The sequence below is a fragment of the Papio anubis genome, chromosome 4 (genome assembly GCF_008728515.1).
Source record: "Papio anubis isolate 15944 chromosome 4, Panubis1.0, whole genome shotgun sequence".
Classification (NCBI taxonomy): Eukaryota; Metazoa; Chordata; class Mammalia; order Primates; family Cercopithecidae; genus Papio; species Papio anubis.
In genome coordinates, this window is record NC_044979.1 from 177,274,039 (window position 1) to 177,299,530 (window position 25,492).

At 50.4% G+C, this 25,492-nt stretch overlaps 1 protein-coding gene across 5 annotated transcripts in view; it reads right to left on the minus strand.

Annotated features, from left to right (window-relative positions):
• PRDM15 (PR/SET domain 15) overlaps positions 1 to 25,492 on the minus strand; it is a 75,035-nt gene that overhangs the window by 28,165 nt on the left and 21,378 nt on the right. For 2 of the 5 annotated variants that reach the window (XM_021935493.2, XM_021935495.1), the window contains exons 4-12: positions 23,793 to 23,946; positions 21,480 to 21,732; positions 13,473 to 13,574; positions 7,659 to 7,889; positions 5,955 to 6,084; positions 4,508 to 4,689; positions 4,170 to 4,264; positions 3,417 to 3,504; positions 2,481 to 2,540 (exon numbers count right to left, since the gene is read on the minus strand). In XM_021935493.2, coding sequence (XP_021791185.1) covers positions 2,481 to 2,540; positions 3,417 to 3,504; positions 4,170 to 4,264; positions 4,508 to 4,689; positions 5,955 to 6,084; positions 7,659 to 7,889; positions 13,473 to 13,574; positions 21,480 to 21,732; positions 23,793 to 23,946 — 1,295 coding nt within the window. Of the gene's footprint in view, positions 1 to 2,480; positions 2,541 to 3,416; positions 3,505 to 4,169; positions 4,265 to 4,507; positions 4,690 to 5,954; positions 6,085 to 7,658; positions 7,890 to 13,472; positions 13,575 to 21,479; positions 21,733 to 23,792; positions 23,947 to 25,303; positions 25,431 to 25,492 lie in introns of those variants that run through there. The other 3 variants (XM_021935494.2, XM_021935496.2, XM_021935497.2) reach the window with 2 other exon arrangements.

Here is a 25,492-nt window from a genome sequence, read left to right on the forward strand (position 1 = left end):
GATCTCCTGACCTCGTGATCCGCCCGTCTCGGCCTCCCAAAGTGCTGGGATTACAGGCTTGAGCCACCGCGCCCGGCTGGCTTAAGATTTGATGGGCTCTGTCCATATCCACACAACCGCATGGTATGTGTCCTTCACGCACTGCGTCTGTGGTGTGCGTGCTTACGATGCTGGACATTTTCATGATCACTTCAATGGCTACATGACATTTCATCCAGTTTACTTCTCACAACTCACTTTGCTATTTTTGACACTGTAGATAATTCAGTGATGGAATCTTTAGTAATGTAGATTTTTTTCTTCTGTCAAATCTCTTTATCATGAATTCTTAGGAATGGGACCACTAGAGCCATGGGCTTTGTGAAAGGCCACACCTTACAGCGCTGTGGCATCAGATCACCACAGGCCACACCTTTATAGTGCTGTGGCATCGGACTGCCACACTCCCCTCAACTTGGGTCTCCTGAACAGCATAGGTGAGCCTCTTCCCAGGTGGGTGCTAAAGAACACAGGTGAGCCTCCCTCCCAGGCAGGGGCTGAATAGCACAGGCAGCCTCCCTTCCAGACAGACGTTAAATAGCACAGGTGAGCCTCCCTCCTGGGTAGGTGCTGAACAGCACAGGTAAGACTCCCTCCCGGGCAGGTACTAAACAGCATAGGTGAGCCTCTCTCCTCGGTAGGCGCTAAACAGTACAGGCGAGTCTCCCTCCCAGGCAGCTGCCGAACAGCACAGATGAACCTGTCTCCCGGGCAGGTGCCGAACAGCACAAATGAGCCTCCCTCCCTGGCAGGTACTAAATTATACAGGTGAGCCTCCTTCCCGGGCAGGTACCAACTAATACAAGTGAACCTCCCTCCCAGGCAGGTACAAAACAGCAGCCATGAGCACCCCCCGCTGGGCAGGTGGCTCCACCAGTCCTGCAGCCCCAAGGAAGGCAATGGTGCTGCCAAGAGCGTCAGCTTTCTCCCTCACAAGCCCCTCTTGACCATGGAGAGAACCTACTTCACACCACTCCCCAGCTGTCCCGGACAACTCTGCCACACTGAGGGCGGCTTCTCCCACAGCCACCCACTCACTGCCAGTTAGGGAACCCAGATGGGCACGGGGTCCCAACAATGCTTCTCTCTCCAATACCCCTGCTGCCGAGGAGGTCTAGGTTTATGTCTGAATAAATGAGCCACTGAGAACAGCTGCCTACTAGGGTCTGATGAAGGGAGAGGGGCACACGGCGCCCGGGGATGGAGAGGGGGTTATTGGGGGAGGCTGGTGGGCTGCATTTTGCCTGAGGGCCTGGACGTGAGCCTCTGCTATTCTGTAGCACAGTATTTATGGTCAGAGACAGCACAAGGAACACGACGATGAGCTACACCAGCACCTGGTCACACCACAAGGGACAGGCACTACAACAGGTCCTGTGGAGGGAGTCTCAGAAAAACCCACAAGACTGTAACATTTTAAAACTTTCCCCCACATTGTACGAATTCTTGGTTTGTCGAAGGAAGATACACATTCTCTTAACTTCAACACTATAAATAAGTATAAGAGCATGCAAATCATATATGATGCAAACGAGCTCCATTTCAAGGTTTTTATCCTGTCTTTTCAGTCTAAAATGGGTAACCTTTGAAACTAGAGCGTCTCAGGGGAAGAGGTGGTGTGATTCAGGTCCCTGGCGCTCTTCGGGGGTTCTAGGTCACTAACGAAGGCCAGCGCCTGGCCTAACAGCACCTCTGGCTGACAGGAAGCCACTGCCACTTAGCCGCTTCTAGTACTTTGTTTTATTTGGGTCCAGATAAATAGTTAAAAATAACAGGAGGCAATGCCTCTTCCTCAACCTTGAGTCTGCCTCACCAAAGCGCCTGGGATGCATCACTCTTAGGAAGCCCAACACGCTCGCCCGCTACACTCCCGCGGGACTGCGGGGACCCCAAGGGGAGGTTCGCAAACAAGATGAAGGTTCATCTGTCTGGCTGGGGCTGCACTAAGTGGAAGTCTTCAGGGGGCTGAGCCCCAGATTTCTTGGGAATTCTTGTGATAGGAGGGCTTAAAATGCAGGAGGTGTGGCACACTGGAAATTCATCCAGAAGCTTCTGGAGGCCACCTCATGCCAGACATGGATCCTTCAGAGCCACTAAAGCTCAGGCAAAACATGACTCTTTCCTGCCCCTCGGAACAGTCCAACCCGGGGAAGAAGGCATCAGGGAGGAAGAACCAAGCCCTGATTTCAAATAGGAGCCCTTGGAGTAGAACTAGCCAACCCCACTAAGGGCCCCCCGCCCCCAGCAGCCGTGGCAGGGGAGCAGAGCCTCTCACATGGCTCACGTGTGGCAGCCCTGGCCAGAGCCCCTGGGAGTCCGCTGCTGTGGGTGCCCTGTTCTCAACACAGGGGCGGGTGGTACCTAAACAAGAACAACACAGAGATGCAAGTGACAGACACAGAGGCGGGCGGACAAGGACGGGGTGGGCGTCGAAGGCTAACCTGGTAGGTCTCTAAGCCGACTGCCGCCGGGCCCCCCCTCTCCAGGGTGTGCTATGAGTCCTAGAGAGAGGGGGACACAAAGGCAACAGTGACTCACCCCTCTGTGCCCCGCTGGGGACCCCACTGCTTGGGCCTCCAGTGCCACCCACCACTGGGAATGGGGAAGGCGTGACTCCACATCCCAGAGGCTGCACGTCATCACTGGAGAATACGGGGCATCCTCGGGCCACGTGGAGAAGCGCAGCCGGCCTTGGCCTCCTTGTGGTGTCTGCTTTTCTTTGGTCTCTTTACTTGCTAGCAGCAAATTCGGTCAGAGAGACAGGGGCCTCAGACGCCCCCCAGGCCCAAAGAAGCCACCTCTCCACTACAGGCTGGTCCAGGCACACCCGGCTTCAGGCCTCACACAAGGAAAATGCTTTATTTTTGGAGACTGGTGCACACAAGCAGGCTCAGAACAAAAAGGATGTGTGCAGGGGCAACCCCGTTCCACCCTGGACGACGCAGGAGACGTGGATGGAGGAGGGCTCGCGGTTAGGAACAACTTTGCAAGCAAGCGAGCCAGCGCTCACACTCCTCCAGCCATTATCCTGACCTTTTCCTTTCTTCCTCAGACGGCCCTAGAAACATCGGCCACTGCTGCTCCCTGCTTTTAGCCAGAACGGCCCCCGGCTTTACAATGCTCTCCAATGTGGGGCCGTACGCAGCTCCGCTGACAAATGCCGGAAGAAAATCAATCCCTTTTAACTGGAAAGTTTGCATCTGTGTATCTTTAGGATAACAATGCTTTGAAGCAAAATGGACAGAGGGAAATGTTAAAAGTGAGGCTGTCTATTGGTGAAAACAATCTACTTCAGCCTAAAGTTCCCCGGCCTCTGCAGCGTATCTGAGAATCCGCACTGCACAGGGGCCGAGGGGAGACCTGACCGGCGCCCTCACCTGTCCTGCAGTTGTGGAACTCCAGCGCGCTCTCGATGCGGAAGGTCTTCTCACAAGTGCCGCACCGGTACCTGTACTCGCCGTCCACCTGGTCAGAGGGACACGCCGTGAGTGAGACGGCCCGGCACACAGTCCACAGAGGCCGAGCCCCCGACGCGCTGCCCGGGCGACTCCACGCCTGTGTCTGTTACGACTCTGACCTCCACCACCCTCCCGCTCTGTTTAAGAACACAAAGGATGCGTGCTCTTGCTGTTCACCTGCCTAGAAAGGGAACCCCACAACTCAGGGAGCCCCACTCCCAGCGCCTAACACTTCCATTCTCCTGAGTCTTCCTGTTGTGCTTGTGGGCATCTGACTGGGACCAGGGGCTGGCAGGTGGCCCAGGGATGCCTGGACACCCACAGCCCTCACCTGTTCTCATCTCTCCTGGGACTCTCTTCTCAGGGACGCCTGGGCACCCAGAGCCTTCGCCCGCTCTCCTCCCTCCCTCACAGCCCTCGCCCGCTCTCCTCCCTCCTGGGACTCTCTCTTTTTTCAGGGACGCCTGGGCACCCACAGCCCTCCCCCACTCTCCTCCCTCCCCCACTCTCCTCCCTCCCCCCTCCCCCACTCTCCTCCCTCCCCCACTCTCCTCCCTCCCCCACTCTCCTCCCTCCTGGGATTCTTTCTTCTCATTGCAACATGGTGATTTGGTCAGTTGTCTGCCTCATCCACACAACTGGGAAGAGAACCCTAGGCTTATTTCCACCCACCTCGTTCCTGCTATGCTTGTAAGACACGTGCTGCTTTAGGCTCTCTTTCCGGCTGAACAATTTTGCACACTCTTCGCACTTAAACAGCTTGTCACCTGAGGAACCAACCAACCGAGAGCTCATTCACCACTTAGAGCATTTACTGAGAGAAGCATGCCCGCGGGGGAAACGGCCCCCCAGCCGCCTTACTCCCTCCATGCAAAGGGGCTGCAGAGATGATCGCCCACCAACCGCAGCCTCTCACTGGCGCAGCTCATGGGAGACGACCCAAGGAGAGGAGACTCTATGCTGTCCTCCCGCCCCCGGCCCCGGGCGCCGGCCTGGCCGTGTAGACTCACCATGCGAGCGCACGTGCCTGCTCAGGTTGCTGCTGTTCTGGAAGATCTTGCTGCAGATGTTGCACTGGTAAACCCGCTTGTGCTCCCCGAGCTGTTTGATGAGCTTGCGCCGGATGCCGTGTCTGCTCGAGAGAATTAAGCTCCTCTTGAGTGTGATGGTGTTATTCTGATGATGGGTGAACCTGCCCGGGGACGTCAATAAGTTGGGAAAAGACAGGTGGGAAAAAGTTCCAGGTTACAAGCAGCGTGGAAACGGCCTCCTTCCAAAACTTCCCAGCTAATCCCGAGCCTGTACCGAGAAAGGAGGGAATGCGCCCGGGTGTCACTCCCAGCTTCCAGGGCACCTGAAAGGGACACCTTGAATATATAATGACATTAGGCAGCTTTCGCTGTAACAGCCACACACCTGACTGTGTTCTAACTCTGGCCACCAGAAAGCCTGGAGGTCAATTTGTGCCTCAATTAGAATAACCACATCTGTTTTCTGCTCTTGTCACTCTGTCTTCACTCTCCTCTGTTTTACATATTATCTGTACCTGATTTTTAAAACTTCTTTTCCCTATTAAATGTATTTTTGATGGTAAGCCACCTGAACTCTTCTGGGCAATAAGATAAACTATAAATAAACAAACAGGTAACATCATTTCTGACATTATTTTGCCAACTATAAGAGGTGATCCAAAAAGGGTCCCAAAAAATGACCACCAACTTATTCAACTCCAGGGTAAAAATAACCCAAGAATCATAACTAAAACACAGGGCAATCTGTTAAATTCACTGAAATTCAAATAGCAAAGTGTTTTATCACAGCAGCAGTGCGAAAGCTAGAAGCAACCCAGCTGTCCATCGATGGATGCACAAAAGATGGGGCATATGCACCATGGAATATTACTCAGTGTTGAAAAGGAAGGACATTCTGACACAGGCTACACGTGGATGAGCCAGGGTGGAATAAGCCAGTCATATAAGGACAAATTTTGTCTGATTCCACTTCTATGACATCTCTAGAGTCATCAAATCCACAGAGACAGAAAGTAGAATGGTGGGTGCCAGAGGCTGGGGGAGGGGGCTGGGGCGGGTGCTTAATGGGGACAGTGTTTCAGCTTGGGGAGATGGGAAAGTGCCACAGATGGCTGGGGGAGATGGTTGCCCAACAGTGTGACTATCCTGAATGCCACTGAATTGTGCACTTAAACATGGTTAAAATGGTTAAATTTATGCCATGCGTATTTAACCACAATAAAACGTTTCTTTAAAGCTGTTTTCACAGTGGATGCACCATTAAACTCCTGAGTTCCAGAACATTCCTGCTGCTTCCTCAGCAGGTCCGTTTCCACTTCCTCTCCTGGGGCCTTCCTGCTGGGAAGGTGCCTTCCCTCCAGAATGGCCTGGCTGCTGCCAGCACTGTCTGTCCACAGGATGGCCCCAGGTGCCAGGCAGGACTTACTTTGGAACCGAGCTGGTGTCAGTGGTGGTGGTGGCCAGCTTCCCCAGAACCAGCTCCATGATCCGCTCGTCCGGTGTTGCACTCACAGGCTCATCCGGAGGGACCTCGGTAATGATCTCTGCCACTTGCTCTGTACGAAGGGGATATGACAAGCCAAGTCACCACAAGAGCAGGGGACAAACACAGCCAAACCATGGTGACACATCGCCCCATGGGGACCACAGCCAGGCCACAGCGGTAGGCACAAATGTTGAGGTTTACACAGGGGAAAAAAGAAAAAAAACTGGCAATATTTTGGGATCCACACATTTACTAGTATACACAGAAAAGCAAAATGTTTTTCTTAGCCCAAACTGAAGTTATAATTTGTTATTCTTTTTTAAAACCACAACATTATAACATTACTTCAATCCCTCTTCATACTAACCAAAAATATTTTGGATATATAGCAGAAACTTAGAACTTATTTTCTGACAGAGATTTAGAAATGTTAATGCTTCTAATTAAATGTGCCAACATGAGTATAACCATTTTAGCTAACCATTTTGTACAAAAGTCAAAGATCACATCATCGCCAATACTAGAGACCCTGGCCAGAAACCTGAGACAAATGAAATAGGAGAAGATTACACCAAAAAATTCAACCACTGGTTTCTAACACTTTGCATACTAAATGTCTTCCCAACGCAAGTAAGAATTAGTGAAATATCTACCTGACCCGCTTTTCCCCGCACCCCATCTTCTATGCCTATTCACAGAGACGTGGGGAAACTGGCCAGGAGGCTTTCGGGTGCTCCTAAATCAGCGCCCAGCAGTGCAGACCCGAGAAGCTGCAGACCCAGAGTGGAAAAGGGGAGGCTCAGAATATTCCACGATGGCTGCTCTTCCCAATTCTCTCTAATTCATCGAAACAATAAGGACTCCTTTTCACTCTCACAAAAGAAATCCTGGTGTACCCCAGGTAAATCCTGGGTACCCTGGTTTACCCAGACAGTAAAAAGAAAAACTGCCCGGTGTCAGTAACAAAGGTGAAGGGGCCGGTGGCTGAGCATCAGATCTCGTCCTCACTGTGAGGCCCACCAGGCGTGAGCTGCAGGTGGCTTGGATGGGGGCTGTGTGAGGACCACAGGGACAAGAGCCTTGCAGGGACCACACACCCTGGAAGAGGGTCAAATGCCTCTTCAAACCCAACTGAGGATGCCGCACAATCAAAGGATGGGGGGCCTGGGAGTGACTCAGTGCCCACCCACAGGTGACAGACCAAGCACTGTTCAGCGATCAAGGAGAAGGAGTCACAGATAAACCATGTGGGCGGGTCTCCAGCCTGCACGCTGCCTGAAAGAGGCAGAGTCCATTCATGAGAAATTCCAGGATGGGTGGAATGAACTGGTACAGAAGACAGTCAGGAAAGCGGCTAACGAGACGGAAATGTCCTCTACCCTGACGGGGGTGCTGGTTTCATAGTTGTATCCATTTGTCAAAATCCACAACCTGTATCCTTTTTAGTGTGAAATGTATTACATGGAAATTGTGCTTTACTAGAGTTGATTGAGAGAAAAACAGAAAGGCTTAGAGTCTACCTTCCATGAGGCCTTTCTACACTGAGTTTTCCTGCCCTGCCCTCTGCCCCCTGTCCCGCCAGCCCTCAGGTGCCAGGAGGGCTGCACCCCACGCAGGTACTCATCCCAGGAATCCACTCATCACCTGAGGGTTCCTTGTCTTCCACAATGACTAGAGGCTGCTCAGCTTTGGATGCTTTGGGTTTTCTCCCCCTTCGAGGCTTTTTCTTCTGTTCTTTGGGGGCAACATTCTCATTCTCGGGCACTGCAGGGGGTTCCCCCCGGGGTGTGTCCTGCTCCTTCTCGGGAGCTGCCGCCTCGCTCTGGCTGCCTGGAGGAAGGCTTTTGGCTTGTTCCAAGTGGCCCAAGAGATGTTCTGCAAAGAGAGATGCAAAGGCACCATGCAATTAGGAAACCTGCCACCGTCCACATCTGCCCTGGCCTCTGGTTCCCATGTGTGTTTGTTTTCAATCTCATTTGCCAACCTTTGTATAGGCAAGTGAACTTCATTTCTACTGTGTTATTTCCTCTGCATCCAACACAATTGCTATTTTTAAAAGTAAATTAAGTGGTAAAAGCAATGGTAGGTTCACCATCAGGGCAGTTTAGTGAAAAAAGCAGACACACACACGTCTACAAAGCAAAAACCTGAGAAGGAGATATCAAAATATGAACGTGTCCAGGCACGGTGGCTCACGCCTGTAATCCCAGCACTTTCGGAGGCTGAAGCAGGTGGATTATGTGAGGTCAGGAGTTCAAGACCAGTCTGGTAAACATGGTGAAAACCTGTCTCTAATAAAAATACAAAAAGTTAGCTGGGTGTGGTGGTGTGCTTCTGTAGTCCCAGCCACTGGGGAGGCTGAGGCAGGAGAACTGCTTGAACCCGGGAGGCAGAGGTTGCAGTGAGTGAGATCGCACCACTGCACTCCAATCTGGTGATACAGCAAGACTCTGTCTCAAAAAAAAAGAAAAGAAAGAAAGAAAAGAATTGTGCCCTAGAACTGTGAAAGCCCTGGGAGACGTAGCAGAAGCAAAATCAAAACACTATGTAACACTGCTTCCACAATCCAGAGTGCACGAAGGACCACTGTGGGGGCGGGGGAAAAAGAAGATTCCTTGCTAAAGAGCTTACCAAAACAACAACAAAAGCAAGAAAAGCCCCAGGAAAACTAAAAAATTAAGCAATGAGCCATCAGGGTGTCAGCAGACACATACACACACACAAACTCAGGAAGAATGGAATTCCTAGATAATAACACAAGCTGAGAGGAGAAAACTGGGGGAAAATACATTTAAATGAGTAAAGAAGTGAAAAAAAAAACATAAAAAAGGCAAATATAACAAGCTGTTATGAAAAATAACCAAATAAAACTTATATTAAAATAGAGACCCAAAATAAAAACACAATGTATGGATTAAACAGAAAATTAGACACAACTGAAGAGAGAACTCATAAACTAAAATGAAGAGCTGCAAAGATTACCCAGAATGTAGAAAAGTGACAAGGAGCTAGAAAAATATGAGCAGGAGCTAAGAAGACATGAAGTGTAATATAACGAGAAGGTCTAAAACATGTACGATAGGACAAAGAGAGAATAGGGAAGGAGGGCTAAACAATGGGCAAGATAAGGGTAGGGGATTATCCAGAATGAATGAAAGACATGAATCTTCAGATTCAAGATCTGAACAGGGAAAACAAATAAAAATAAAGACATAAATGATGACTCTGTTATAAACTGCAGAACTCCAAAGACAGAGGAGGTTTCAAAAGCAAACAAGTACAAGGCAGCGATTACTTATGAAGGAACAATTGTAATGACAGCAGACGTATCAAGGGCAACAATGGAAGAAAGTAGCATAACAACATCCTCACTGTGCAGAAAGAGAATAAGAATAAATCAAAAATTCAATATCCAGTGAAAACCATTTCCAATGCAGATGGTTAAAAAAAGACATTTTGAGACAAAGACTGAAAAGATGGCCACTAGCAGGCCTGCCCCAGAGGAAATTCTGAAAGGCAGTAAGAGTGATTTTAGACTGAGGGTCAGAAATATAAAACAAAGGGAACTAAAGTCAAAAAAAAAAAAAAAAAAAAGCCATACATAAGGAAATTAGCAAACATCATTCTAGACAATTATAAATTCAAACAGGAAAAACAGAGCAAATTCGAAAATATTTAGAATTAAACTGTGGGAGGAAGACAGCCCACACATCAAAGAGATGTATATATACTCTACCTGTTAGATGAAGCATTTTAAATATACTTATTAAATCTATTGTGTTAACTGTGTGCTTCAAATCTATATTCCTGTGGTTTTTAGCCTGATTTATCAATTAAGATGTATATATCAAAAGCCCCCACCATGGAGGCAGATTTTTCTATTTCTCCTTGTAGATTTGCCAATTTTTGCCTATTATTAGACTATGTTATTAAGTGCATATAAATTTAGATGCACTGTATAATCAAAATGTGGAATGCAGCTAACATGGTTCTTAGGAAAAAATCATCCAAAATGCTTACTCGAGAGAATAAAACAGCTGGAAATTAATGAGTTAAGCATCCAACTTGTTAGAAAGACACAGAATGAAAAGTGTAAAAAGGAAATAATAAATAAGAGCAGAAATAAAGTAAATATACAATAAAAAGGATCAACAAAGCCAAAAGTGGGTGCTTTGAAAAGACGAATGATATTGATAAGTCTGGCAAGAAAAAATAGAGAATGCACAAATAACCAGTCCTAGCTGCAACACAGAAAACAGCCCTCTGTAACTACTCGTCCCCACCTATTATTGCCTTTCCATTTTTCAGTATTAGACAGCATCTACTATTTAATATGGAGGACAAGGATTTAGCTTTCTTATAGACTATACTCTCCCTCCCAAACGCTTATCTTCTCCACAATCCCACCAACATATTTATATCACTATTTTGGGGTAAATAAACAATCAGTGTATTCATAATTATGACCATAAAAATGTATTCACAACTGCACCAATATATGTTTATGATTCATTTTTTGGTTTGTTTTCGAGACGGAGTCTCATTCTGTCGCCAGGCTGGAGTGCAGTGGTGCGATCTTGGCTCACTACAACCTCCACCTCCAGAGTTCAAGCAATTCTCCTGCCTCAGCCTCCTGAGTAGCTGGGAGTACAGGCGGGCACCACATGCCCAGCTAATTTTTGTATTTTTAGTAGAGACGAGGTTTCACTATGTTGGCCAGGATGGTCTTGATCTCTTGACCTCATGATCTGCCTGCCTCAGCCTACCAAAGTGCTGGGATTACAGCCGTGAGCCACTGGGCCCAGTCTTTATTTATTTATTTTTTTTGAGACGGAGTCTCACTCTGTCGCCCCGGCTGGAGTGCAGTGGTGCAATTTCGGCTCACTGCAACCCTTGCTTCCCAGGTTCAAGCCATTCTCCTGTCTCAGCCTCTCAAGTATCTGGGACTACAGGCACACATCATCATGCCTGGCTAATTTTTGTATTTTTAGTAGAGATGGGGTTTCACCACGATGGCCAGACTGGTCTCAAATTCCTGACTTCAGGTGAACAACCTGCCTTGGCCTCCCAAAGTGCTGCCATTACAGGCGTGAGCCACCATGCCTGGACCAATTCTTTTTTTTTTTTTTAAGTATATATATATAACCTTCATTTTCTCTGGAGTTAATTATTGCCTTACTTTTTATTAATAAATTTGCTTATTTTTTCTGTGTTTTTATTACTAATTGATCCCTAAACTCTGCCAGAAGTATAACTCTTTCATCTACAAACATATCAGTTAATGCTCTATTTCCTTCTTTTCTTTTCCTTTTTGAGCCATTCTTCCTGGAGCCCTTGCTGCTGCTCCAATCTGGACCAGGTGTCTGTCCTTGAACTAGGGAACATCTCTTGTGCTACAATCTCCTTCACCAGCAACCTGGGCATTCCCTTTGCTCCTTTCCCGCAAAGGATCCTCTCTTGTATCCTACACACAGTGGACGTGTGCCATCTTTTCTGGCCATCCAGCACTGTGAAACATCCTTGTGATGTTTTGCTAACTTCTGAGCCCCACCTTTCCCAAAACACTCCTTTCCCAAACTGGCCCAGCACAATCCATCTCAAGAGGAACACACAACCCCTCAGCCTGAAAAAGAGAAACACAGCCCCTCCTTTCTCAGGGAGGTCACACAGTCCCTCCTATCTCAGGGAGGTCACACAGCCCCTCCCCCCTCACAGGGACACACACAGCCCCTCCCCGCTCACACGCCCGCTGCCTTTGGGGCTGCTCCTCAGTCTCCTCCTTCCTGGGCTCGGCTTCCCAGTCCTGGGCTCCTGAGCCATGGATTTTCTTGAGAAGCCCCCCAGCGAGAGGCTGCCACAGAAGGCAGAGCTGTCACCTGGAAGGAATGCTCGGGACTCCTCTGGTAATCTGGGTGGCAGAGGCTGGGCTGCCCGAGTACCTGACTCCAGCCCTCAAGGCAGCCGTCCTGTGGGCAGGGACTCCTGCCACTGTTTACTCATCCCTGAAATGGAGTCACGGTTGTATTGCATGGTGTTGATACAAGGCAGTGTCTGCAGGACCTGGCAATGAGGGGTCTTAGTCACCATCAGCCTCACTGTAAGGGGAGCCCGAGTACCACGCCTTACGTAGTTGATGACATACAAGTAGAATTTGACTGAAAATATGAAGGAATTTCTTTTTTCTTCACTCAAAACTAGTTATCAGGAAGAAAAACAAATGAGCAGCATCTGTCTGGCTTTGTGGAGGGGACCGCCCAGTGCAGGCAGCACCCTCCCGCTGTGCAGCACCTACCATGGGTCTCCATGAGGTCCGGGGTGTGCTCTGCACAAACGTGGCATTTCTAGAAAACCCAACCGCCTGCTCTGCTATTTATGTCTTGGTGACAAACACAAAATGCTTCTCACCAAGCAGAGGGCAAAATGACACGTGCGTAAATTCATTACAGCCAAGATGAGTAGGAGGTCTCAGGAACGTGTGACCAGGTAGCTAAAGTCTGCTGGTGTCAGCATAGTGGCTGTCCCAGTCACTCCTCACAACCGCACTGCCTGGAACCCTGCCAGGCCTGGGGCCTCTGAGCATGTTCCACATGTGACAAACGCCACAAACTGTTTCCATGCGACTCCCCCATGGTTTATTTGACGCGAGTCTTTCTTCACTACACATTAGCCTCATAAGAGGCTTGTAGAAAAATCAGCTCCCTAAGAGAAATAAACAAAGTTCCCAGGGCACTGCAGAAGCTGGAAATGTGTTCAATTCTTTCCCGGCCGCCTTAAATTGGTATGTCAGCCTGAGTAGATAAAAATGTTTTGCAGGCCGGGTGCAGTGGCTCACGCCTGTAAACGCAGTACTCTGGGAGGCCGAGGCAGACGGACTGCTTGATCCCAGGAGTTTGAGCCAGCCTGGGTGAAACCCTGTCACTACAAAAAATATACAAAAATTCGCTGGGCGTGGTGGCACATCCCTGTGGTCCCAGGAGGCTGAGGTGGGAGGATCGCTTGAGCCTGGCAGGTCAAGGCTGCAGTGAGCCATGATCATGCCACTGCACTCCAGCCTGGACAACAGAGCCAGACCTCGTCTCAAAAAAAGAAAAAAAATGTCTGGCAGATAAAGAAACGGTGGAAGGGGCCGTCAAGTAGAAACAACATAGGCAAGATGGCACAACAGATGCCATGGCTGGCTCCTGGCCCCTGCCAGCGCCAGAGTCAAGGCGCCCAGCTGAAATGCCACTTCCACAACCAGGAGGAGTGAGGCCTGCGGGGGTTGGGGGTGGGAAGCGGGACTGCCCAGGAGCTTTAAACCCCGAGAAAGCCTTGGTTCTGGCGACTACACTGTGGGGCAGTGGGACAGACAGGACAAAGCTGGGGACATCCCGACAGCCGCAGACAGGTGACAGCGTAAGTCAGAGGGAGCTCGACACAGGAGTTTTACGATGGGGGCTCCCCACACGTCTTCCTTACCGTTGAGGAGCTGCAGCTCCAGGAAGGTGGCGGAACACACTTTACACGCCCACTGGCTGGGCTCCGACTCCACGGGGGCGCTGTTTTCCGGGGTGCCTGCAGCTTCAAAAGACATGAGAGGAGAAGAAGGTGACCCCCAGGCAGCTCATGTCTCCCCGAATCCCGGCCCAGTGGAGAAGGGGTGTGTGCTGAGAGGTGGTGATGACAGTGATGACAGCAGCTGACGGGCCTGTGGTCACTCCACATGACAGACACCATTTTCAGAGCTTTACACACATGGTTGATTCGGTCATGTGACTGTCCCCTTTGCACAGATGAGGCAACTGAGCACAGAGACATGCCTGCTGCAGGGTCACCAGTCACAGAGCTGAGAACTCCTCCAAGAAGCCAGTCCAGAGGGACCAGGTTTGTCCCTTACATGACTTCATGAGAAAAATGCAGCCTAAAGAACCAAGCGTAATTCCCCTAGCTCTCACTGGCTCATAGAATAAGAGACAGTGGAACCCAAAACAGCCAGCCAGTGGCGCCCCCGTGTGTGGCTGGGCTGCTGCTCCCGCCCAGCGCTGTCCAGCAGACTTTCTGTGGATGACTGACGTTCTCCATAGCTGGTATCCAGCAAGGCAGCCGGTAACCAGATGTGGCTCATGTCCCAGGAAGTAAGTGTTTAATTTTACTAAATTTGAACTTAATTTTACACAGACACCTGAGATAGGGGGCCACTATCCCAGGAAGCACCTCTATCCCTCAGCCCACACCACACAGGAATCTGGGGAGAGAGAGCTAGGCTGAGAGTACATGACATGTGGTGTAAACCCGGCTATAAAGAGAACTACAGGCACCTTTTAACAAAAAAGTCACTGATGCTCTTGTGCAACCTAAAACTGGGAGGCATTTTAAGTGAGTGTGCCACGATCTGGCCCAGGCCAGTTTCTCTACAATTCATCTGGCAGCTCTATGGGCCAGCCCACGGCAGGACCCCTGCCCATCACTTTGACTCCAATCATGATACAGCCTGGATTGAAGTTCATCACCCACGGCAAACTCTAGGGGCCACTCCCAAAGACAAACTCCTGGGTCTTTAAAAAAATAATCCAGAACTACAACTGCACATGCATTCAGCGCTAGAAAAAAGCATGTATCTTTTCATATCCAAAACCAGCACTAAAGATGCAATGAATAAAAGGAAAAGACAGAGATTACTGCTATCACCGTTTGCAAGCATGTTCTGAGTTTTCATAAGATAACAAGAAGAGGTATAAATGTAACATGAAATTTTTTGTCATACTAAAAATAAAGAAAGAGCAGAAAGAGCGTATGTGTGCAGGGGGAACCCTGCCAGCAGGGCACTTTTCCGGGACATCCCGTCCCCACCAGCTTCTGTTCCCTTTTACGCTTGCTCTCTGAGAATCCACTGCTTGAAGAATCCCAAAATATCAAGGACAAATGGAAATCAGAACCAAATTCCCATTTCTCACTCACCTTCCCAAACATACACAGGTTCCAAAGAGAGAAAGACACTCACATATAAGTTTCAGAAAAAGAGGACAAGGGCCCAGGTTAGCTGGAAGCCACCACTTCTGAATAAGGAGAATTTCTTCTAATCCACGTGGGCCCTTGTCTCCGGCAATAAGCCTCCACACCCCCACAAGCGCCGGTTCTCCTCAACTTGGTGCTCAGCTAAGTAAAGAGGACTAGAAAAACTTGTCATGATGACTATCCGCTCATCAAGAGAAGTACTCAGGATTTTCTGAATATTAATTGTAAAAGATAAGAATTCTTAAGAAAATATATTAGTTAACAGAAGGCAATTCTTCACTGCCAATCATTTAAATATCCAACAAAAGAGAAGTGTCTCAACAAAATCTAACACCATACAGCTTTAAAATGATGCCAGAGATAGTACCAGTAGGGAAAAGGCTTAAGATGTGGTGAGCCAGACTATGCACGCAAAGAAAAGTAAGCAGTAAGATGGGAGGTGTAGTGAGAGCTCCGCTATGCAAAAATGCAGAGTTTTTTTTAAAAAAAAGGAACAGCAAAGCTATAGCACAGCAAACAGTCTGGCGTTCCAGTGGGCAGGGCTGACTACAGGGCAGCACCAGAGAACTTCCTGGGATGAAGTCGAGGTCTGTAAGTCAACTGTGGTGGAGTTCAGACAACTGTAGACACTCAAAAGTCTCTAAACTGGCAGGGACAGTGGCTCACACCTGTAACCCCAGCACTTTGGGAGGCCCATGCGGGTGGATTACTTGAGGCCAGGAGCTCAAGACCAGGCTGGGCAACATGGCAAAACCCCGTCTCTACTAAAAAATGCACAAATTAGCTACGCGTGGTGGCATGCGCCTGTAATTTCAGCTTCTTGGGAGGCTGAGGCACGAGAATTGCTTGAACTCGGGAGGCAGAGGTTGCAGTGAGCCGAGATCACACCACTGCACTCCAGCCTGGGCGACGACCCAGACTCTGTCTCAAAAAAAAGCTCTGAACTGTACACTTAAAATCGTTGAGTCTTACTGTATGTAAACTATATGTCATCAGTGCTGGTTTTTAAAATACAGGGGCCAGTGAGGTGGCTCATGCCTGTAATTCCAGCACTTTGGGAGGCTGAGGCAGGCGGATCACTTCAGGTCAGGAGTTCAACACCAGCCTGGCCAACATGGCGAAACCCCATCTCTACTAAAAATAGAAAAATTAGCTGGGCGTGACGGTACATGCCTCTAATCCCAGCTACTGGGGAGGCTGAGGCAAGAGAATTGCTTGAACTGGGAGGTGGAGGTTGCAGAGAGCTGAGATTGGGCCACTACATTCCAGCCTGGGTGACAGAGCAAGACTGTCTCAAAAAAATAAAATTAAAATTAAATAAAAAATACAGGCCGGGCGCGGTGGCTCAAGCCTGTAATCCCAGCACTTTGGGAGGCCGAGACGAGCGGATCACGAGGTCAGGAGATCAAGACCATCCTGGCTAACATGGTGAAACCCCGTCTCTACTAAAAAAGAAATACAAAAAACTAGCCAGGCGAGGTGGCGGGCGCCTGCAGTCCCAGCTACTCGGGAGACTGAGGCAGGAGAATGGCGTGAACCCGGGAGGCGGAGCTTGCAGTGAGCCGAGATCCGGCCGCTGCACTCCAGCCTGGGCGACAGAGCGAGACGCCGTCTCAAAAATAAAATAAAATAAAATAAAAAATACTAGAAAATGTGAATCATATGGCAACAACAGTTGAGTTAGAACAGTGATGCTCTGTGTGACTGAACAGTTTCCCCAATGTTATAAAATGTGTTTGTATTTTACTTTTTTCATCAGAAAGGTGATTTTGAAAATTTTCTCTCTTTGAAACTCAGGTGTGTTTCAGAAGGTGAGTGAGAAATGGGACTCTGGCTCTGATTTCCATTTGTCCATGATCTTGTGGGATTCTTCAAGCAGCAGCTTCTCAAAGCAAGTGTAAAAGGGAGTAGAAGCTGGTGGGGATGGGATGTCTCAACGACACCCTACTGGCAGGGTGCCCCCACCACACTCTCCTCCTGGGCCCCATGCTCTCTCCCATGAAGATCCAGGATGCTTCTTGGGCTGCCCCCTCCATCAGTCAGCAGGTTCAGGTTCTTGTAAAGAGAGAAAATCAATCTTAATGTGAGCTCAAAAAAAGATAAGGCCAGGCACAGTGGTTCACGCCTGGAATCCCAGCACTTTGGAAGGTGGGAGGATTGCCTGAATCCAGGAGTTCAAGACCAGCCTAGGCAACACAGTGAGACCCATCTCTACTAAAAATAAAAATTAAAAAAATTAGCTGGGTGTGGTGGCACATCCCTGTGGTCCCAGCTACTAGGGAGGCTGAGATGGGAGGATCACTTGAGCCCAGGAGGGTGGCTGCAGTGAGCCACGATCATGCCACTGCACTCCAGCCTGGGCGAGAGTGCCAGACCCTATCTCAAAAAACAAAAAAAAAAGGAAAGGAACTAGAAAAGTAAATCCACTACCAGAATAAAATAAGTAACTTTTAAAGGGATGTGTTACTGCTCCTTTAGTATAAAACCAAACTTTTCTCTGTATTTAGAAGACAGCTCTGCTGATCTGCAAAACTGACTGATTTCTATACAAAGATGTATGTTTGGAGCAAATGAAAGAGACAGAATTAAGTCAATGAGTCTTAGGAGCTCTCACGCTCACCAAGAAAGACTCGGCCACCATAATAAGTAATTTACAGGAAGACGGTTCCTGGGTTCGTCGGCCGCCAGTACGGTTCTAGGAGCACACCAATGGCCCTGGAGGCCACTCACATCACTCTGCCTACGCCCACTGGGCCAGAGGTGCAACAATGCCACCAAAGGCCTCCTTTCCTCCCACCACGTAGGAGCGTTCTCTCTGGGAGTGTCCACCCCAGAGGCCGTGTCGCTGAGCAGGAGTGGAATTACACAGTTACCCTAGAACTCCAGGCCTTCATGTGTCCAGTCTAAACAGTGAGAACTGGGCAAGTGGCCAGCTTTCTAGATGTTTCTAGCCTGTCTTCGAAGGTCTTGTTATCTATTGAGATACTCATTTCTGAGAAGTGGGCAGTGTTGGGCTCCAGTGCATAGCTTCAGCTGGGGGAGGTGCTCAACACACACTCAGGCTCTGGTGGACCCCGGGTGCACTGGGCAGGCAGGGCTCTAGAAGCACCACTGTGCCTGGAGAGGGACCCCTAGGGGCCCAGGGCAAGGAGCCAGGTAGGTGGCAGAGGATGAGAGGCAGTGTGTGTGTAGGTAGCGGGGGCGATGACGCGGCTGCTGGGTTGCTGTTTGAACAATCAGCAGGTGGACCCCAAGGAAAGCCCACCAGGGCAGCCGGTGACACTTCAAGGGCCAAGTCAGAGCTCAACAGGGGCTCTCTAGGGAAGGGAAGGAGGAACCCAACCGACCAGTGAGTGGACAGGAATCATGATGTTCACTACCTCTCTAGAAATAACTGCTTGCCATTTGTCCCCAAACACAAGCGACCATTCTAAAAAGCATTTCTGAAATCTAAGACTAACTGAGTTGTGTATTTCCCCCAATTATAAACCCTGTTGAGGTTTAAGCTATGCTTAAGTGACCATATGCTCCCATTTACGCAGACTGTCCTGGTCAAATTATGACAAGTGTCCTTTCATTCTGAGAAGTTTTAGGGAGGAATCGGAATTACCCTAGGAACTCTGGAATCAGGAGGTGACTCTGTTGAACACCACAGTCCCAGGCTGACTCCACTTAAATCTACTGTTTCAAACTCAGCTCCAGATTAAAGGGTCTCCAGCAGGTAAAATGAATACAAAACACCTGTAGCTCCAATAAGGGGTGGCAACTTTTGCTTTGACCTTAGCCTTGAGAGTGGTGAGGGCATCCCCCAGGATATAAGCTGATAAGCGGGTAAATGGCCAAGGACAGCATCTCAGAACCCAAACCCCAGCATGGCTCCAGTCTGGGCTGGCCATGGGCACACATGCTGCCAGCTGCCTAGGCCTTCAGGAATTCCAGACACAAGCAGCTCAGGTCCCGAAGACCACAGTCACTTGGGTCTGCTCAGAGAGCCCAGCCTCGCAGGACTTGGAAATGGCCCCTGACCCAGCGGGCACCACCACGGGGGCCTTTCTCGCGCGGGGCCAGGCCAGGCCAGGTACCTGGTTTTGGCAAAGCCACGAGGGTGGGGCTAGGAGCCGCTGGGTAAAGAGCAGTGGGTTTCTCCAAGTTCTTTTTGTCCTTTTCATTCTTAAAGAATTCCCCACAAAGCCACAGTCTTTCTCCGTGAAGGGTGCGAAGCCTTTACTTTACCAACCTGGCCGAAGAGGACGCTGCCACCACTGCAGGCCCTAGAAGGAGCCGCCCCACCTGGCTCCTTGCCGACACTCCCCGGCAGCATCCCCAGCGGCCCCTCTCCACCCAGCCCTCACATGGCCCATAGTGGGTTCAATAGTGGCTCCCAAAAATTCACATCCACCCACCACCTTTGGGAGAGGATCTGTGCAGATGCCATCAAGTTAAGGTGAGGATGTGATGGACTGGGGAGGCCTGAATCCAAAGACGGGTGGCCTTATGAAGAGATGACACAGAGACATGGGGGAGAAGACAGGCAGAGACTGGAGTGACACAGCCACAAGCCAAGGGATGCAAAAGGCCACTGTGCCGGCCACCACCAGAGGTTGGGGAGAGTCCCGGGACAGATTCTCCCTCAGAGTGCCCAGAAGGAACCAGCCCTGCTGACACCCTGACCATGGACGTCTGGCCTCCAGCACTGTGAGAGGCACATTTCTGACGTGAAGCCACTGGGTTGCTGGTGTTTTACAAGGACAGCACAGCGCTGGGACACTCCCACACAGCCTGTCGCAGACCTGGGATTAGGGACAACCAGGGGCATTTTACAAAGCCTCAAACATACTGACAAACAGGACAGACCAGAACCTTCCAAATATGTTAAGAATCTTACGCTACCGAGCTACTAATATTTTGGATTACACTGCGTTTATAAAACAAGGAAACAATGCTCATATGAGAATCAGGTCATTTGGTTTGGGGGGGGGGTCAGGCGAGTCAATATCTATTTCTCCCCCTTGAGCAAATAATCTTCATGCCAACAATAAAGAACATGTGCTCCGCTGGGGAGTGTCAGCTTCAGCCGTATGAAATTGCTGTTTTGCAGGTCAAAAGGAATTTCATAGAGTTTCTTCAGGTTTCATGAGGAGGATCTCTGTCAAAACACCCACAACGTGGATGAGAAAGATTTAAAGTTCAACAGCCCTGCTTGATGGGCAAAGTGATGCCCCGACCCCGGCTTAGCAGGACAGGCACTGTGATCTGCTTTTCCAGCAGGAATGCTAGATATGTATGGGCAGATCACACCCATAACCTTCACGACGGCTTTCTTTGAACATGCAGGCACACACACACAGGTACGCACAGGCGCACGCACGCGCGCACACACACACACAGGTATGCACATGCGTGCGCACGCACACGCACACACACACACGGGTACGCACAGGCGCGCGCACGCACACACACACACACAGGTACGCACAGGCGCGCACACACACACACACAGGTACGCACATGCATGCGCGTGCGCACACACACACAGGTACGCACATGCGCGCGCGCACACACACAGGTACGCACAGGCGCGCACACACACACACACAGGTACGCACATGCATGCGCGTGCGCGCACACACACACAGGTACGCACATGCGCGCGCGCGCACACACACACACACACAGGTACGCACATGCGCACGCACACGCACACACACACACACAGACACTCCCCCCAACTCTGGGAGGCGGCCATTGCACGGTGAACAGCAACACTGGAGCCGGGTGCCAGGGACCAATCCTGATTTCTTCATCTACTCCACTGTGACCTGGGGTCAGTTCCTAAACCTCTCTGTGCTATTTCCTCTGCCTAAAGACAGGGCTAGTACCCCAGCCTCATAGGATTAGGAGGATGAGTCACTGGACGTAGCCCCAAGGGCAGAGCTAAGCAGTCATGCACCACGTAACAAGGTTTCAGTCAATGACAGTGGTCCCATGAGATTCTAATACAGTATTTTTCCTCTATTACCTTGTCTATGTTTACATAAACAAATACCATGCATCACAGTTGCCCACAGCATGCAGTACAGTCACATGTTGGACAGGCTGGTAGCTAGGACAACAGGTTACACGGCACAGCCTGGGTGGCTAGCAGGCCATGCCATCAAGGTGCGCGAGAGTGCGCTCTACAACGCGCCAAAGACAATGCCATCGCCCCAGGATACATTTCTGAGAACGTATCTCTGTTGTTAAACACTGCCTCACTGTGTTAGCTTGTGTTACATCCACATGCCCAAACTGACCAAGGATGTTTGACAAGCAGAAAGACAGACCCGACTCTCCACTCCACTCTCTGCATCCCAGCAGCTGGCCCAGCACAACCCATCTCATCAGTGTGGGGTCAGCACAGAGCCAAGGGGCCATAACCCCTCCGGCGAGGCATGAGGGAAGGTGGGCTCTGGATCAGGGGCTGCCACGTACCATGGGTGCCAGAGCCGGCCTGCTTCAGCATGGGCTTGTCCATCTTCTTGGCATAGAAGGCCGCGTACCACACGCGCAGCTCGGTGCCCGGGGGGATGTCTCTGGAGGTGGTGAAGTACACGTCGCTGCCGTGCTGGTAGGCCGTCAGGTTCTGGTGCTCAGCCTCCGCCGCCGGCCGCACCAGCATCATCCAGTTGCAGTCATCCTCATTGGAGGTGTCGAAGCACACGGGGTGCCCGTCCTTCTGGAACACCTGAGGGTGAGTCAGCCCGCGGAGAAGCCAGGAAAATGGCTGATTACCCATCTGCGTGTCAGCGTGTCGGGGGCGGGTGCTGAGGAACCCATCTAGACAGTGCCACCTCAGAGGCCATAAGGGCTCCTGTATGGGATGCTGAGGTGTTTACAATGGTGAGGAGGGTCACAGGTAGACCATGTGGTTTGGATGGGTCAAGTTAGTCACAGGCAAAAGGAAGCAGCAGACACAGCCTATGTGTCATCGTACATCACACAGCAGTCTATGTGTCATCTGGATACCTGAATGTTACTCACGGCCCAGGTGCGGAACTCAAGTTCAAATCAGGTTCTAGTGGGCCTGCGGATATTGAAGTTCTAGTCCTGGTCCAGGTCGGCTTTGGGCTATCTGAGCTCCACTCCTAGTCCACGTGTCATAGGGACACCTAGGCTCTCCAGATGGCCCAGTGGGAACTGGGACACAGTTCTACTCCCAGCTCCACCACAGGATGCTGGGTTCCTCTGGCTGGCTACCTCCCTGTCTATCAAACAACACCATTGCTTTATGGATTAAATGCAGGCAGGAAGCAGGGAGAAAAACTTACACATTTTGAAGTTCAAATCAACCACACGACTATAGGAGGGTTTTGTTCCTTATTTTCTGATGCCATGATCTGAGCTCTTCCTCCCTGCAGGAAGACAGCTCTCCCCTCTCCTGAGCTTTGCCTAGAGAGGCCTCTCTAAGGACGGAGCCCTTGGAAGTGAGAGGCGGGGGTGGGGGACCACCAGGTACCTAATGACCACCAGTTGCTGAGGAAGGCATGCTCCCAGCTGGTGGCACCATCCCTCTGGTGGGCACAGTCCAGCTGAACGCTGGTGCGTGCACTGAGAACAACCCGCTACGAGGCGATGACCTGCAAAATCGCGTAGCTGAAAGACCACCAAAATGGGCACAAAAGGCTTCTTTTATTAAAGGGGCCTCACCCCCAACCGTGCACCCACACCAACTGCATACATTGACTGGATGGGTGCTGCAAAGGACAGGCAGGTAGCCAACGGCTACAGTCCTTTCAGAGGCTGTACTGGGTATTGTTACATATTTCTTCAACTTAAAACAGCCTTTTCTTTCCTTCTTTCCTTCCTTCCTTTACTTCCTTCCCTCCCTCCCTTCCCTTCCTTCCTTCCCTTCCTTCCCTCCCTCCCCTCCCTTCCTTTCTTCCTTCCTTCTTTCTCTTTTTGTAAACAACTCAAGTCCCTTTCCTTTTTTCCCCTTCTTGCTGCAATCTGCCTTATAAGCTCAGGTTTTCAAAGGGCTTCCAAAAACCCAAGCTTGTCCACTTCATCTGCCTGTCCTAAAACAAGCGGATCCCTTTCAAGGGTCTCTAAGAAAAGTTTGCTAACTAACAACCCATTCCTCATTTGTTTATTTCACAGATATTTCGTACCCCTGAGGGCAGACATGGGAACAGTCAAAAACCCGCCTCGCCTGGCCTCATAGGCCTTCCAGAGGGCTCATTTTTTACGTATGCTAAAGCCTGCCTTGCGATATACATACATTTTAGTTTTCTCGAGTTCACGTCAAAGTAGAGAACCACTGTCTTCTCTCAGTCTGATGTGCTTTTTAGAGCTACCAAACTTCGTACTGTTGCCCAATGTCTCATCACTGCCTAAACAAACACCTTCCCTTTGAAAGGGCTTTGCAAACCGCCATACGCTCTGCACAGGTGTGAAAAGAACTGGAGTGATGGACCCCTGCAAGACACTGCCTTGTAAAGCCTGCAACAACAACGGAGGTCGTTTAAGACAGCTGGAGTCAGCATTTGGCGTTTCTCCTGCGTATGTTTTAAATACACTCTTTAATGTTCTGCAAAACTGAAAATTACAAAATACCAACTTAATATTGATGCTCTCGCAATGTAAAAAGAAATGTTTCCTTGGAAATTAAGCAGACCTACAATGTTTAGAGCTATTTTCGAGGAACTGACAAATCATGGAAACTCGGTGGTTCTCGCTCCCCATTCCCACATAGGAACGCCAAAAAAACACCCAGTTCCTGAGCTCCTGTTTGGCAACAGCCTTTACCTTCAGGGGAAATGCGGACTCCTTTTCCCATTTGGCAACCCTCCTGGACTCAAAGGGACCGAACTGTGTCCGCTTGACGAGCTGAGTGATGGCAAACACTCCCTCGGCTCCGTCTTCCAGTCGTCTGATCTCCAAGTTGGGAGGAAGGGATGACCTGGAAATGGAATAAAACAAGACTCAAAAGAGAGCACGCACACCTGGGGACCGACTCGTTAAGATAACCTAAAAGCTCGCCCTCACTGACCGCCAGGGGTCTTCTGAAATAAAATTCTCCAGGTGATAAAATAGAAGCCTTCTGGTGGCTCACACCTGTAATCCCAGCACGCACTTGGGAAGGCTGAGGTGGGAAGACTGAATGAGCCCAGGAGTTTGAGACCAGCCTGGGCAACATGGTGAAAAATACAAAAAATTAGCTGGGCATGGTGGCGTGTGCCTGTAGTCCCAGCTACTTAGGAGGCTGAGGCAGGATGGCTTGAGCCCGGGAGTTCAAGACTGCAGTGAGCCGAGATTGTGCCACTGCACTGTAGCTTGGGTGACAGCACAGGACCCTGTCTCAAAGAAAAAGAAAAGCCTTCCTAATAGGTGCTGAATGAAGACTGAGGCTGAGGTTGTGATGATGCCCTCGGGCTGTGGCAATCTAGCCGTAATCTTGTGGCCTTAGCTACACGAGGCCGACCACAAGGCCCTCCTGAGATTCACCCAGAGCACACCATGGCAGGGCTGTTTACTGAAGGATGGATTTCACTCCCCGTGGAAAGACAGCAACAACAGGTGCATCTCTGGTGGGGCTGCTATGGGACAGGAAAGGGTCAGACTGGCCTGGGGACCAGCGATGGAGGAGGGACCACAGGGAACTCGCTGCTGAGGAGCCGTAGGAACAGCACCCCAAGAGAGACACAAGGGCCATGGGTGTCCCAAAGAGAAAGGGTTTCCAGCCAAGTGGAGCAGGCCAGTTTCACTGAGGATGTGATCTCTTTAACTGAAGCAGAAGAATGTCAAGGACAGGGTGTGGGGAGGAAGGCATAGGAGCCAGGACGAGCCCATGACACGTCCAGAACAGAGGCGGACATGGGGTATCCAGCACACGGGCCCCTCAGACAGAGGCGGACATGGGGTCCCCAGAGCACAGACCTCTCAGGGCGGGCAGGAGGCCGCTGAGACGAGGAGCCAGCCCAGAGGGTCCAACTGCAGGACCAAGGGTTTCAGCTGAATTTTCATGGGCAACAGGCAGCCCCTGAGGGTTCTGGGGAAGAGGGGGGTTGATGGGAAGAGGGGGGTAGATCCGCTCTCTACTTTAGGCTGAAACATTAATCTCTTTGTTTTGAATCACACTAAGAAGAAAACAAATGAACGGTGTTGTGAGGCAGTGGGGAGGCTCCTGGAAACAGTCCTGGAAAGCACGTGCCAGGTACCATCACCCACAACACCACAGCCACCCCACGGGAACCGCCATCCTCTCCCCTTTACAGAGGCCACCGAGGTCTGGAGAGGAGTGCCTTGCCCAAGCTCACCTGCCCGGGGCCACCAGGTGGCACAGCCTTCCCCAGGTGAGGGTGGAACGGCAGGGCAGCTGCTGCCCACTGAGCTGCCTCACCAGGCCTGCAGGGGCTGCCTCCGGAAGCTGCTGTGGGTCAGCCCCGTCCTGTCCTCATGACCCCCATCCCCTGCCCCGCCTGTGTGTGCATGTGTCCGCTGGCAGG